General features: G+C 36.0%; 1 protein-coding gene across 15 annotated transcripts in view; it reads right to left on the bottom strand.

The window, feature by feature from the left end:
* The window catches only part of DCUN1D4 (defective in cullin neddylation 1 domain containing 4), a 37,581-nt gene continuing 21,579 nt past the window's right edge, over positions 1–16,002 (bottom strand). For 11 of the 15 annotated variants that reach the window (XM_014873408.2, XM_014873407.2, XM_088163353.1 and 8 more), the window contains 7 exons: positions 10,218–10,312; positions 7,868–7,938; positions 7,441–7,532; positions 6,463–6,571; positions 2,047–2,151; positions 1,497–1,599; positions 1–1,386 (listed from right to left, as the gene is read on the bottom strand). In XM_014873408.2, coding sequence (XP_014728894.1) covers positions 1,331–1,386; positions 1,497–1,599; positions 2,047–2,151; positions 6,463–6,571; positions 7,441–7,532; positions 7,868–7,938; positions 10,218–10,312 — 631 coding nt within the window. In that variant the 3' untranslated portion in view covers positions 1–1,330. Of the gene's footprint in view, positions 1,387–1,496; positions 1,603–2,046; positions 2,152–6,462; positions 6,572–7,440; positions 7,533–7,867; positions 7,939–10,217; positions 10,313–16,002 lie in introns of all 15 variants that reach the window. The other 4 variants (XM_088163358.1, XM_088163344.1, XM_088163346.1 and 1 more) reach the window with 1 other exon arrangement.

Genomic DNA, 16,002 nt, shown 5'->3' with positions numbered 1-16,002 from the left:
TCCTTAGGGATCAAAGTTTAATAGCACCGGATATTTCAAGGACCTATTTATAAACATCAACACTAACATTACTTAATAAAGAAGGGTAAGGCAAAGACAACATGACAAAATTACAGAACTTAAAACATTATTCCATTCACTCATTTTTTACCAAAATAATCACTAGAACCATTCCATACAGATAGAGATGAGTGAAACAGGCAGTGGTCCCTGCAAAAAAGTACTGTCATTTAATGCTGGTGTCTTACATGCCCATTGCCTGCAATGGACATTCTGCCAGGAAACTTTAATCCTCAACAGAAAAAAAAAATATTTCGACTACTCAACATCATATTTTTTCCAATATCATATTTAAGTACTTAGAAACATGAAGTTGGAGGCCCTTGAAAAGATTAGTGTTACAAACAAAAAAATCCCCAAAATCTTTATTATGTCTGTGCTAGGGGTGAGCATACTTCCCCAAACCACTAATTTCAGCTAGAACTTTCAATGCCATTGGGTCACTAGATCAAACAGACCAAACACTCTTGGTACACGAAAAATTAAAAAGGAGTATGCCAAAGGCAATTTACAAAAGTCTAAAACCCATTTTTAAAAGCTACTTTAATTTGTCCATTTGTACCTGTAATGACTACTGCAGTTTTAACATTAAAAAGTCAGTACTTTTTTCTTCAAATGGAAATCATCTGTGGCTTGTACAACTATTACAGTGTTGAAATATTTATATGTATATATATTTTTAAGACACCAATATTTCATTCCTATAAAGCATTAGGTCAGGTTTGGCAAATTCTGATGAAGGAAATCACAGCATGTCTTCTCTTCTCAGAAATTGGCATCTCAAATAGTAACACTGAAACTGTAAATAGTTCTTCTTCACATAACTATGTCCAGAAAGTCTGAAATGTTACATTTGAGACCAAAAGAAAAACAAAATAACTAAAGTTTCAACAGACATGTAAGTGATGATTAGAAATATGCCACAAAATTATTTTTACAATACATTTCTGCAGAAATAATTCCTAGGTGAAGCCTTTTTTTATACACATATACAAAATTTAGACAGCAATTTACACATAATCACAGTGAAGACTCTGGCAAGTTCACCAATTCGTAGTGTAAATACAAAATGCAAAGCAGCCTTCAAAGAGAACAATGCTAAACAGCAAGCATAGCTAGCTTGTTAAATAGCAAACATCAAAAGTTCCCTGCCAAAGGGATGCAGTGCAAGAAAAGCAGCATGCACTTTGATACAAATAGCAGTTTATGGCTAATGGTTGACATAACTGTGGTAACAGTGACTCTTGACTGGCTGTGCATAGTTAAACTCCTATGTCATCTGTTTTCCTTTATACCATTCCACAAACTCATCCAACAACACCGGCCCTGTAGAGAGATCAAATAACTGTGTTTTACAAAATTTTGTAAAAGGACACTGAATGATTAAGATCAAAGAAATAGATTATTTTAGAACATCAACATATGGCCATACTTACAGGCTCCATCTTCATCATAGTTACTGAGGTCAAGGTTAATTGTTCTGCTGAATTCAAGAACGTTACACCACTGGTCCTTATTGATAACTTTGTATTTTGATTGCTGCTTGAGGCAAGAAACAGAAATTACTGAAATGTATTTTCAACTGTCTAAAACTCAGACTTTCTTACAGAAAAATTAAACTTTGTGATGCATTATTGTTTTAATCTGTATGCCATCTAAAACTAAAATGGATTAAACCAGAAAGTATTTAAACTAGTGTTGAATCATGTTTCCGACATCTTTTAGAGGGCAAATTACAGCAATAAAATAAAGGCCAGAAGCAAATAAATAACATTCTATAGTTTGTTCTGCATTACACAAATCTTAACAGCATAGGAATTTGGGAAAAAGGAATAAAGGAAAAATAACCAGTTGCATGTGCTGCTTTGGTGGTTACTATATCCCAAATCAGAACACAGCATTCTTAGCTGTTCATTCTACCTCAAGCTAAAAGTATCAGAGAAGACAGATTAAAAAAACCCAGTCATCCTGTTTCCAATTCCATACCTCTAGAAACTGATGAAATACTGGAAAGAGAGACCATGCTTTTCCTAAAAGAAGGCCCAACATACACTTGGCAGTATTGATATCTAGGCTGCGCTGGTCCTTTTCCTGCATGAAAAGGTCAAAAAGGAAAACAGAGCATGAATTCCAGATTTTTCACTTTGCTCACCCATGGACAAAATAAATTAACAAATAAATAATATATAGCAATATCTAATAGTGTTTTTTTAATAAAACACAACTTGCCAGTAAAATTTCCTTCCTTATAGGTAATGGCTTGTTATACAGAGCTGTTGCTTTCTATAGATGTTCCCAACAAAAACATCACCATTCTGGCAGATGAGGTATAAGGTCATTTCTGACTTCACACCTCCCTAGCAAGCAATGGCCATCATGTCCCTAGCCACATTTGCAGGTATCCCCTGCACAGCCACACCTCTCAGAATAGCAGTCCTGTACCCACTTCCTGCTCTATTATTACAACTACATGGACTTTCCATAGACACTCAGTGCTACTTGACACCTCCTTCACTACATGAGAGTGAGCCAAGGGAGGATCTCTGCTATTCTAACTGGTTACACGACATTCAGAATAAATTATCAAATCAGCAGACAGAACATAATATACTAGCACTAGTCCTCTCTGGACTATCCAGTTTTAGTTAAATGTAACAGCAATATATTTAAGTTTAAGGGCTGTTTTTTTTTATTTCTGCTAAGTAAAAGCAGCAGCATCTGTACCCAGCAGGTTTGTTAATCAGTGGCAAATATTTAGTAACAACTTCTGCACATCTCAAAGTAACATGTACATGTATGATTCCATTTTGTAAAGTAGTTTATTCATCTACATTTGTTATAATGAAATTAAACCAATTTTATGAGAGACTTAAACCCCCACACTTTTGTGCCTTGGTTATAGCACTGAGCTACAAATTGACAAGTTAATGAAATCACAAAAAATAAATTTCCATATTAGCTAATGTAGACCTTCTCAGTATGTATTCATGACAGCAGACTGCAAAGTCTAAATTAAGAAAATACAGGGTATCACAGAATCATGGAATGGGTAAGTAGAAGGGACCACAGTGGGTCATCAGGTCCAACCCCCTGCTCAAGCAGGGTCCCCTAGCACACATGCCACAGGATTGCACCCAAGTGGTTCCTGAATATCTCCAGTGAGGGCGATTCCACAACCTCTCTGGCCAGCCTGTTTCAGTGTGGGTGGTCACCTGCACAGCAAAGAAGTTCTTCCCCATATTCAGGTGGAACTTCCTGTGCATGACTTGCTGCATACTGACTCTTGTCCTATTACTTGGCACCACTGAGAAGAGCCTGGATCCATTCTCTGACACCCTCCCTGCAGATACTGATAGACACTGGTGAGCTCTTGTCCTTTAACCAACCTCACTGCTCTCCACTGAACTGTGTCTCTCCTGTCTCAGGAGCCCAGAACTGGACACAGCACTCCTGATGTGGCCTCACCAGGGCTGAGCAGAGATCACCTCCCTCAGCCTGCTGGCAATGCCCTTCCCAACGCACCCTAGGATACCATTGGCCTTCCTGGCAAAAAGAACACGCTGCTGACTCATGGACATTTTGTTGTCCACCACGACATATCCCACATAGGGATATTATGGATGCAGGGAGTATCTAAGAGATCACTGCAAGACAAGTAGCTGCCCACGACAAAGGGAATTGAGCCCTATACCTCACCTGCACAAATGCAGTTCTATGCATTATAGAATACACATCTTTATTAAAAACCAAGCTCAAATCATAACTGAATTGTCTTCTATCACATAGGAAGGATGTGACAAAGCAAGATCCCAGTTCTCAGTCAACAACTGAATGCCCTAGTCACAAGGTTATGTTCATTTGATACTAAACGCTCCTCCATTCTAAAATTGTGTAGACAGAATTTAATGCAGATTTGTTCTGAAAGCAAAGTGGGGAGACCAGCAATTCTGAAAATGCGATGTTTTCCATTCTGGGCACTAAATCCAAGAGAGATTTAGAGAAAAAAAAAAATTCCATGATGAACAAGGCTTTTCAATTAGTAAGGAAGATGAAAAAGAAACCTGAAAAGGCATTTTTGCCTTTCACTTATTTCCAACCTCAAAAAGTTCTAAAAACTAATTCTCTTTCCAAAGCCCATCTTCTGTCTAGCCCTACTTCTGTCACAAATACTTTTAAGCAGAAATAATGCTGCTGTCAGAATACATTTTATTTTACCTACTGTTTATACTCTGAATTCTTCTCACACACAAGTATTAATGAAATCTCTAAAGTAAAGACTCTATCTCTAGTAAAGGCTCTATCGCCTTTACTTTGGCCACACTGGATTTTCATGCCTTATATTGTTACATTTCTACATTCTCTCTCTCCAACTACTAATCAGAATAAATTGCTCAGATAAGCCCTTTCTACCTACCTCCAACTGCCTAATGGCACATCTGCCATGACAGATGATGCAATTGCATTCTTAGCATACATTCTGGACACTTACATTCCTTGGATACAGCTAAAGGAATTTGTTAATAAACTTTGTTTTATGTGACTATTTGTTTTACACTAATGGTAGACAATCTTCCTGGTATTTTTCCCCACAATATTTCACATTAAAGATCTATTTAAGCCATGTAATACATGCATCTGTATGTTCTCACACTTGGCAATAACAAGGGCCAACATGATTGAGGAATGTATTTGTGCTTAATATCAACATATGGTGTTTTAAATTATTTCCTCAAATCTATGCTGACTTAAATTGCGCATGCCACATAAAACCTTGATGACACATTTTTATTCACAAACTAACTTTTAATGCCAAATCAACAGACTCTTCCAAAAATTTCTCTTAAAACTCAGGAAGTTTAGACAAGTGGTTTTTTGCCACGGGACACTTCCCTGAAAGACTTATCCTTAGGACAGAAATAATACAATCTCCTGAATGTGAAACCATCAGCTTTTTTCTACCAATCACTTGAACGATCCTGAAAAAAATTACACCTAATTTAATCTGGCATCTATAAATATACCCACCTTTCTCAGCATTCTTTTCTACTCTTATTAGATGCCATTCTCCTATAGACATTCCCTACATCTGTAGTATCAAAAGTTCAATAATCATATTAGCCAAATATTCCCCAGTTTATATATCGTTGACTTGAAGTTCTATAATCTGCAGGGGCTTTTTGTCACAAATGCACAGCACCTGTGTCTCAATGTTTAAATTCTTTTTTGAGACCACTCTCACACCAGTTTGGTACCTCTTGAAAAGCACACATACAATATCCACCTTTTAAGTATCTGCACTTAATTTTGACAGGCCATCAGCTCGCACAGGTTTGCTCTCTATCCCAAATATTTCACCAGTACCTTGAACTTCTTAGGCAATGCCTTTGCATTTTACATTAAGCAAAACTGGCAGAATAAAGCTTTATACAGCAAAGGAGGCATTAAGAGGTTGATATAGCTTTTCTTTTCCCCTCATACTGACTAATCTCATGCATTTTTTTATATTCAGCTGCAAGTTTCCATGTTTAAAAGTGAACTACTATAAATCTGAGTGCTGACATGCAGAAAGCACTGAGGTACCAAAAATCTGAATTGCTAATTAGAGACTATCAGAACTGCTAATAGTTCAATTCCTTCTTATTTTTCTCATGCTACTTTTTGGGTGCAAGTTTTCTTAGTATTTTTAGTTCTCTTGCACTGAAATCTGAGGTTCAGTTTTACTTTATGTTAAACCTTCTGTACATTCCATTAGCAAAATGGATGTCCAAATTCTATTTCAAAATGTTATTTCAGAAAATAAAGTTCTCTTATTACTCCCTCCAGGTATGAACAGTCTTATGTATATTGGTTCCATTGCAGGCAAAATTTCATCAAAGCATGTTTTATAGCAGGAAGACTGGCATCAGGATATTTTTTAATTAATACTGTAAACATCATTAAAGTCATTCCAACAATCTTCTGAATCAGTATTTTATCATATCCAGCTTTTATCAAGTTACCCATTTTTACTAGCAATTGAAATGTGGGAAGTGTCTTCCCATTTTAAATATGTTTATGCTCACAAAATTCAGAGTAAGAAAAACCACAGTAATTATAAAGTCAGGGGAACTCAGTGATAAAGCTCCAATATACAGAAAAATGCAGCCTAAATGAATTCCCTGAAGTCATAAAATAGCTTGAGGCAGAGACATAACAAAAACATGTCACCAAACCACTAAGCATTACACATCCTATATACTTTTCCAGTTTTGACATCTTGCATACACTGTTTTAGAACATAAATTGTTCCATTTGTTAGAAGCAATCTTGAGTGGTACCTTCAGAGAAAAACTTAGAAGTATATGGTCTTTCAATTATTATTTATGACAGTAACGTTCGTAATTTCAAATGCACAGTACTTACCCGTGCAAAGTCAAAGGCATATCTATAAATAAGTTTAAAATTGGTAGGCTCATTTAATAAAGATCTCAAGTAATCCAGAGAATTTCTCAATTTTTCTGTAGTATCACACCTACAAAACAAGAACCAAGCGAGTTTAGAGTCTGCATTCTTATTTAGATGTCTGATGTACTAAGAAAGAATCTCTAACCTGTTAGAGGTCTAAGTATCTCCACTGACCTGTTCAAAACACATCACTCTGTACAGAGGCATGTTTTTGAGTATGCCTGCATGAAATGCCTTATTAAACCCACAGTGTGAAACAAATTTAGATAAAGTAGCAAAGTCTTCTACTGGAACTGACTGGCTTTGTAAAAAATGCACTCTCCAACAGATAAAATGAAGAGTTTGTCCATGCATGGAAAACAAACAGCAAATCAAAGCAGTGAAAAATACTTCTGAAGTCTTGCTGAAACTATACAACTTCCTACACAGTTTTAGTCATTTTCTTCTGGAAGGTAAGTCAAAACAGTTCTTTCTCCAACTCTCCATGAAACATGACTATTCAAACTTTATTTATGTTAACTTTGCCATAAAATTAAGCTCTTGACTGGAGAAAGCAACTCTTAGAAAGAACAATGAAGAGTTACAGAAAGGGTTTGTATTATTTACTGTTCTAAATCACTCTTAACAACATACCAATATCTAAAATATATGTGCAATTCAGGTGTCCTTGGGGACAGAAAGTGCATCAAATCTCATAACATTTCTCTTTTACTGAGACTGCAGACCTTTTAATTAAACTGTATTTATATATGCGATGTCAGGTTTCAAGTTGTCTCTAAGTGACCATATCATCGTAACTCAGGCCAAAAACTTGTCACTTCTACTCCATGGCAAAGCTCTTTGCTTTAGGTGTTATGCATCAAAACAGTAAAGTGTGTTTTTTCTGAAAAGCTGTGTTTACTATAACAAACTTAAGAGAATTTTCAAAGCACTTACTGTAGTGATGTCATTCCTTTTAACCATTCTTGTAATGTAAAGTAGCCCATGTTCTGTGCATCCAACTTCCATGCTAACACAAGCATAACTACCTGTTTAAAAGGGAAAAAAAAAAGGAGACTGAGAATTTAACATGTGTTTTACAAACAAGCACTGTTCAGTAGGCTACAAATGCTTTTACTTGTGTAAGTGGAAAGTTCAGAACTTTGCTACACTATTTTAGAAGTTAAAGTAGAAGTAGTATAACGGCCACTACTGCCCACAATATTGTTCCCAAATGTGTTTCAAAATCTCCCTGGTTTATATTTCTTGGATTCTTTTAAACTTTCAAGAAATTTTTAGTTCTTGGTAGAAAAGCAAGAGCTGTAAGGCTGGATCATGTATACCACAGCAGATAAAGCATTTTCAAAATGGATTCTGAACTTACATTTTCTGGTTCAACTCCAATGTCTTCACAGAATTTCTCCATACCTTCTGGCCCTACAATGTCATCTGTGCCTGCAAACAAAATGTCTTTTACTTATCTCTAAAAATTAAAATAGCCTGTCCTTTACAGCACAAAAGAAGTGCAATCACACAGTACAACCTAACTTTCAAACAGTTTGTTTGTTTTGACATGATATAAATATTTCCACACTTACTACCAGACTTGGATACACTTAAATCTTTATCTCACCTTTGAAAAGAGAGAAACTGTAAAACAACTTGTCGTTCCTGCCAATCTTTCTACCCGTTTACTGAGATAATCTTGGAAGTGTAAATTAGTAAGATTTTTGATTAATGCACTTAAGACTAACAGAATATCCACATAATATTACCAGGCTAAAATGAGTGGCCAGAGAAACTCATTCCCTGGCTGGAATCTCTACTGTTATCACAAGATCAAATCACATAAAAATATGATGTACAGCTATACAAAATACAAGACATTATCATTCCCAGAATCTCATTCCTCATTGTTTCATATACTATCTTTATATAATGTTATCCTGCTTATTCATATTGCTACACCATGGCCACACATCATCCAACTAACAGTAAATGTAATGGGAAGGAAATAACGAATTATAGTTATTTCTTTGCCTACTTAAAAGGAAAAATTCAAAATAAAAACGCACCACTAATACAATATGGTCTTAAGATATTTGTGACTTCTATTCCTGAAAAGGTTATACAGGCATTAGGAATTGTACTGTGCAATTCTATTTTAAAAAACACTTTAAGTATCTGAACTATTTTGTTAGAATTATTTGACTCATGAAAGGGCCCATTTGAAAAAAATACAGGCTGAAATGCCTACTTTCCTCCAATATAAAGATCACATGTGCAAGAAAAACAGGATTTATAATGGGAAGATCAATCTGTATTTTATTATTAGGTGATCTATTCTAGAAATAACGAAGTTTAATTGTGTCTTTTCCCATCTTTCGTAACAGCCACTCAGTTCTCAGAGTGTACACAACAGCCTTTAAAAAGACTCATTCTGTAATGCAAAAACACACCAAGGGAGGGGAAAAAACCCAAATGCAGTGTCAGCTGTCTGAATCCATAAAGAAGAGTAATGAAGCAAGAACACAAAAGATTATTCCTTGAAAATTCAATTTTTAGAATGTTACTCAATACTGTCAACAGAATTGTACTCTCCACTTTTCTGTTTTATCTTGGTGTGTGCGCATCCAGTGGAAACCCCAAAGTTCTTTCACAAAGCCTTCCTTTCATCCTTTCTTTCCATGAAAGTCTTGACAAAAATGAGTCATGCCTGTTGCTAGAGTGAAAAAATAAATCAAGCTGGTCAGAAAGGCAGACAATCTAACAGGTTAGATTTGGCTTGAATTTGTCTGAATCTCCTCTCACAGACTGCCACAGACAAGTGAGATCTCAAAGTATTGAATTTCATTTATATAATTTTATTAGGAGAAAAAAATGGTTTATTACATCAAATTAAGTCACTCTTCATTATGTTTAAAACGTAGACAAAACAGAACAAGCTGTTAAGACATGTTATCCAAGACAGCACCAGAAAACTGCAAGATGACATTAAACATTTATTTAATTTCTTTTTGGTCTTTACAGTCATGAGATGATTATCCCCCATCTGTCAAATTCTTCCTTTCAGAAAACACGTGCAGGAAAACAAATACAACAACCAACTTCACTAATAAAGAATCACCTTTTGTGACCACAGACCATAATTAACATTCCTAGAAGTAATGCCTGAAGAAAGTTCTCATACACAAGGACAAGAATAAATAATACAGGCTGCCTTCTCTAGACTTTGTGATGGAAAACTATCTGGTAACAGTAATATGAGATATTTGAATTAATTCACTTATTTGCCTGAAACCCTAAGCATCAGATTCAGCAGGAACAATACTAGCATTACTACCTCCCTCATCCTTCAGGTTATTTTAATTAAAGACACACCACTTCTGAGGCTAATTCTGTACTATACAGCACTAACATGGCAGATGACAGAGAGGTAACAACATTTTCAACAGAAGTACAGCTTTAACTGTAGATTTGAATAGTAAAGTACACATGTTCCAAAACATTTCAAATTACACACCTCCTGTATTCTTTTTATAGGATACAGACAAAGACAAAACTGAACCTTGAACTCTTCAATCTCACATCACACAGGATAAAGGAAACTTTCTCTTCAGACTTATACAAAAAAACTCTTTATATTCAGTGTTTTGAAAGCTCGGTTAATGCAATTTTCATATTCCAATATAAATTAAATTATTATTGGTAAGAAATATGCATTTCACACTTACCTGCATATTCATAGAACCATTCTAAGCATCTCTTACTTGAAAAGACTTCTTCTTCCTCTGCTTTTATTCTAGTTGAATCATATTTTCTATACATACTTAGAAAAAAAAAAGATAAACAAGTAATTAATTCATCAACATTTTTAAAAGCAATCTTCTAATCAACAGCCACTCTTAGCAGAAACATTATTTCTTTCAGTTTACTCAACATTCTGTCCTCATATCCAGTCATTTGGAACACTGCTTAAGAATCACTGAAGCTAAATACTTTGTTCACTCACTATGTCATACTTCCACTGATTCATAATCATTACCCATGTAAATGACCTTCCCCTAAAACAAATATAGGTTAGTTCAAATTCAACCCCAAACTGTTATGTGCAAGTTCACAGTAAGGCCTTGCCTTACACCACCAGTTACCACAGAAAACTGATGGGCTGCAATCCAGCTGTGGGTCTAAGGCCAGAGAATTCCATGTCACAGTCAACACAGGTCCTACCTGGAGGCACACGCATACTTTGCACTTTGAATTATTAACTACAGAACACTGTAAATACTTTTTGCCACCTCACAAAGATACTACAGAAGGCATAAATGCCAAAAGAGACAAGACCTACACTTACATTATTCTAAAGCCAGTAAGTTGGCAACCCAAAAGAACCACAGGAAAAAGATTAAAAGTCCTCATCAACAATAACTCAAGGAATGTCATTCACATCGTGGAGCAAAGAACCATCTGAAAAGCTGGCTCCTTCCCCCAGATACTACCAGCAGGGTAATGCTCTTCTCCTTTGACAAGAAGTGTAAGGAATTTTAACTACACTAAGGAAACAAACTTAGTATCTGAAACACCTAAAGCACAGAAGACACGACAGAATTTGAAGGGTTACTCCCCTAGTTAGACCTTCTGAAACAGGGACCATATCATTAGTGCCTGCTAGAGGAAAGAGACTCAGCAGTCCAAGTAGTTATCCACTGCTGCATATGCATTCTCTGATCCATTTCTACTACTCTTCAGTAGCTTAAGCTCATGTTGAAAAGAGCAACAAATAAATGGTTTAGTCTAGAGGAGGTAGCCAAGAACAGCTCTGTAAGTGTTCCAAGCATGCAGAGCTTCTTCTCACAATGTCAAATACTGCTGCAGGAAGACAATAAAGCAGCTAACTGGTTCAAGGAGAATTCTGAAATCATTTGAATAATGAAATTAATTTGGAGTTGATTTCACCACTGTTTCATCCTTCTAGAAAGACATGTAAAAGACACCTAGATTTATGAGCTTAAAGTACATTGATCCCACTATACTCCACCCAGCTCATGAGGAAATGCAGCTAAAAGTTAATGGCACACAGACATTCTGACAGACATTCAAAGAAGTATTTCATGTTTACTGTCATCGTTCCTTTAAAGCAGCTAACCTTTAGAAAAGTAATACTAGTCAGAACAAAATGATAAATTGCTAATTGGAAGACAAATACAAATGAGGCTTTTAAGAAATGTCTTAAGAAAAATTGATGCTGTACTGAAACACACTGATATGCAACAAACTGGTACACTGCATAGAAATGCCATCCATATTTTTAGGTGTTGTTTTTTTTTTTTCATTTTGAAAACACTCTTTTCCTATTTGAATTACCTATTTTGCATAAGCTTTACTGAAGTTGCAAAGGAAAAGGCTGACGGCATCACTCAGTAAGAGCTAATCCAGAAGGTATAAGTCTGAGTTGGAACAATTTTTGTTCTAATAGGTCAGATAACATTTTTATACTTGCAGAATGAACTGTGACTATGAAAGACCTATCTAATAATTTTAGGCTATTCTGGATTCAGAGCAATCAAGACAAAGAAAGGAGGCATTCTGACACTTTGGCAAAAGTCTTAATTATTCAGTATCCCCTTTTTTGTCACAAACAAACGTGACAAACATCAAGTAGAATACCAAGTTAGAAACTGCAGCAGGAGCTAGTCAACATCTTTATTGTATTCTCTTTATTCCAAAAGTCTGTAAGAGTATTTCTGGGACCTAGGAGATGGCAAGCTAATGAGGTTTACAAAGAAAGGTATTTATCACAAGACTCAATGCTTTTCTTACAAAGGGATGATAACCAATTGCCTTGCCCTGCTTGTTCATGCAAATCAATATGTTAAGCTGTCAATATGAATACAGTGCATTTAAGAAGAAACTCTCAAGAAACAGTCTTATTGACAGAGCTGTAAATCATTCAGGTATTTCAGGAAATAGGGTTTCCTACATCTACAAATGGCAGAGCTAACTGCAGCCTGAAACAAGACATCAGTGCCAGTAATATGTGTAATAGGAATGGTGAGCAAGAACAGAAAATAACCAGCCCTTTTTATACATTCTCTGCATCTGCACATAGCAGTAGCATTACAGACAACTAATAAGAGATTGCAAGTCACTTGTGTTTAAGGCTAAGGTCACAGGTTAGGAACTGCAGGAAATAAATAAATAAACAAACAAATAAATAAATAAATAATAATAATTATTATTATTATTATTAAGTGCCCAACAAACGGCCAAGTAACCCCAATGAAAATGCTCTTGCCTCAAACTTAGGATTGCTGAAAAAGCTCAATACCTGACCACTGGAGTTTGATTTTTGAGACACCAGAGCTGATTACAGACAGTCCAGCTTATGCCAGTTTCACAAGTTAAGAAAATAAAGTCAAAAGGGATATAATCTTGAACTATCCCATTGTCTGCTACAAGCTCATTAGTCAGATATGCATTAACAGTGCAGGTGACATGGTTTATAATGACAACAGACTAGGCACGGCCAGAATTACTGATCTCATGTATAAAGACAAACCCTTTTCTCTCTTGTTTCTTCTTTTCTCCCTTTTCTGCTTACTCCAAATATTAAATTAGTTTCTCACCCCAGCCTAAGCAAGCCAGCTGTTTCGACTAGTGAGAGACTCCTAATTCCTGAACTGCCTAGTGAAGTAAGATGAGTGAGGAGATGCAAACAAGTATGTAGACAAGTACCTAAGATTACTCAGTCTAGGACAACTTGGTTAATCTGGTGGCACAGAGTAAAGATGTTTTCAAGGACTGCAAACACTGAACTATCATTATTATGGATTTGATTATCTCAAGATCCATATTTGCAGAGGAGAAAAAACCCAAACTTCCAGACACATCTGGCATCCATTTTATATCCTGCAGTATTCCTCACCTCTGTGGAACTTCTCAGTACATACTATCTTGTCTTTGTTTTAATGACAGCATCTCTTGCTATGCAGAAAAACACACTGCCAGAGTGCACATGATAGATACCTGAATACTTTGGGAGTACCAAACATCTAATGAACAGATCTGAGTTTCAAACAGCAAGCCCTCAGTGGCTCATAGCTTCCTCAAGATGACCAGTACCAGTACTTTCAAACAGATGCACAACCATTATGCCAACCAAGTTCTGTTTGGTAATTTGATTCTATATTGATGGTCTGTAAGAGGAAACTGCAGTATCAGTCATACATCAGATGTGAAAGAACACACTGCTCAAAAAAATAAAAAGGGGGGGCAGGGCAAGGCACAAGGAGAAAGTAAAAAACTCAAAAAGATGACTTCCAGAAAGAAAGAGCAAATTAATATAGCCAGTACTTTTGGTACCAGAATATGTACCACTGTCAGAGAATGCTGACACTGAAACAGGATTGCTAAACGGCATTTTCTGCATCATCAGTTTGAAAGATGCATGCACAACTTTTTCCGAGTGTCTGCTATACCTGTCACTACCAGAATATACCAAACTCAGAACCTTTGCTTTTGGAATTACCCTTCCATTTCTGAATCATGACATGATATCCATCAGGAACAGCAAGGAATGAAGAAAAAAAAAGTATTACCTACAGACATAAGTATGTATTTGCCTTAGATGAAACACACATGTAGGTACAGTAACTCAGAAAAATCTTCACTTGAAAAATAGTATTTTTTGTTAGTTTAGCAGGACAGTGTGTCAGGACAGTGACAGCAAGATACAAGTTATTTGTAACAAATATCCCAGTAAGGAGCATTTAGGTTTTTCTTTTTTATTATTTCTTTCTAACAGGCATTTTGTTAGCTAGAGAGAGGAAAGAATGTGGAACAGGGCAGGGCAAAGCAACATGAGATAACCTGTCAAAATTTTGTAAAAGTGATTTCAGTTACTTAACCACATCAAAATGTAATAATTTTCTCAGAGATGCTTGCACCTCCATCATGATCTAACACCTGACTCATAACATCCATGTTTAAACCTGTATTTAAAGTACTCATGTGAGCTAGGAAATTATAATATACCAGCAAAAAAGGTAAGACAATGTAGTTTATAACTGGAAGTGCTACAAGCAAGCATCAAGAACAACAAAAAATTAAAACAGTGTCCAGGTATGTCATGCTTCTTTGAATTCACAGTCATCCACATATTTTCCAGATTATTTTCTTTTCTTCCTAACTGAATTGGTGGGAAAGCAAAAGCATGAAAATTCCATCCAGCTATTATGGGGTGACTAGGCAAGTCATTGTAAGAGTTGATGGTTGCTGTCAGCAAAAATAACAAGCTAAGGGCAGTTCCCTTCAACTCACTGCAGTCTTGAAAAGCTGGGTTATCTACTGCTCTGAGCATGTTTCACCTGCCCTGGAGTTGGTGAAAGCTCCACCCACAGCCCCTCCCACTGCAGCAACTCTGGGCTGTGTCGTTCCAGAATACTCAAACCAAGATCAGTGCAAACAAGGAGCTTAGGTCACACAAAACATTCTCTTCATAGTGAAAGCTGGCAATAATCCATTGAGGAGGAAAAAAGAAAAGAAAAAGGGAAGAGGGGAAAAAGTTAACCTCTCATGAAGATCTACAGCCTGGTTATTTCAGAGGGTCAGTGCTTACTGAAGACGTCAAGAAATTCACCAACAGAAGCTTTGTTCCTAAGCAAACAAAACTTACTCAAAATCTTTACTGAATTTTGTTTGAGTATCAAATTGCTGAGCTGAGTAACAAACTCAAACTGAGTAACTAATTGCTTCTAAATTATTTATGTTTCAAAATATGCAATTTTTTGATTGAAAAAGATGCCCCATACTACTTCCATTAATACTAATTAATTTAAAATTTTGGCTGAGAATTTTCATCAGTGCAACACATGGAAAGTATTTATAAAGCCTTATCCATTCACTCCCTCAATTATCATTCTAGTAATAGCTTCATTAAAACTGTAGTAGAAACAGAAGGGTGGGAAAAGGGATGTTTTACAATTTGCAAGACATGACAAAAAACAACTTAGACCAACTTAGTTGACTGTTAAGTGTTAGGACTTATTATGCCTTCTGTCTCCCTGTTTAAAGACTTACAATCATACCTAAACAGTTAAATATTTGGAACTTTATCAGGCTTATTTAACGAGCAGCATGTGCAATAACACACATGCTGACAGTCACATGTCCAGTTCAGGTCATGTGCACTGAAAAGCTACAGAAAAAGGAAAAATTATACCTGTGTGTACCTGAAAATCCCTACTTCAAAGAAAAAGATCTACACATCTATGACAGCTGAGAACACAGGTCGTGTGCATGGGGCAGGACCGAACCAGTTAATAAACAACAACAACAACAGAACAAAAACCAAACCAACTCTCAATACCAAAGGTTTTGAAAACTTTGAAAGTTAGTACACTCCATGTTAATGACACTGTGTTTTCAAAAAATTACATTTGCCCACTACAGAGTATGGAGTTTACTATTCAATAAAGAAAATCTATTTTTCATGTTAGTAGGCCCTTTTGTGGTTCCTAC

The sequence above is a fragment of the Sturnus vulgaris genome, chromosome 4 (genome assembly GCF_052056855.1).
Source record: "Sturnus vulgaris isolate bStuVul1 chromosome 4, bStuVul1.hap1, whole genome shotgun sequence".
In the NCBI taxonomy this organism is placed as follows: domain Eukaryota; kingdom Metazoa; phylum Chordata; class Aves; order Passeriformes; family Sturnidae; genus Sturnus; species Sturnus vulgaris.
Note: the sequence above shows the minus strand (reverse complement) of the source record. Positions and strands in the feature narration are given on the sequence as shown.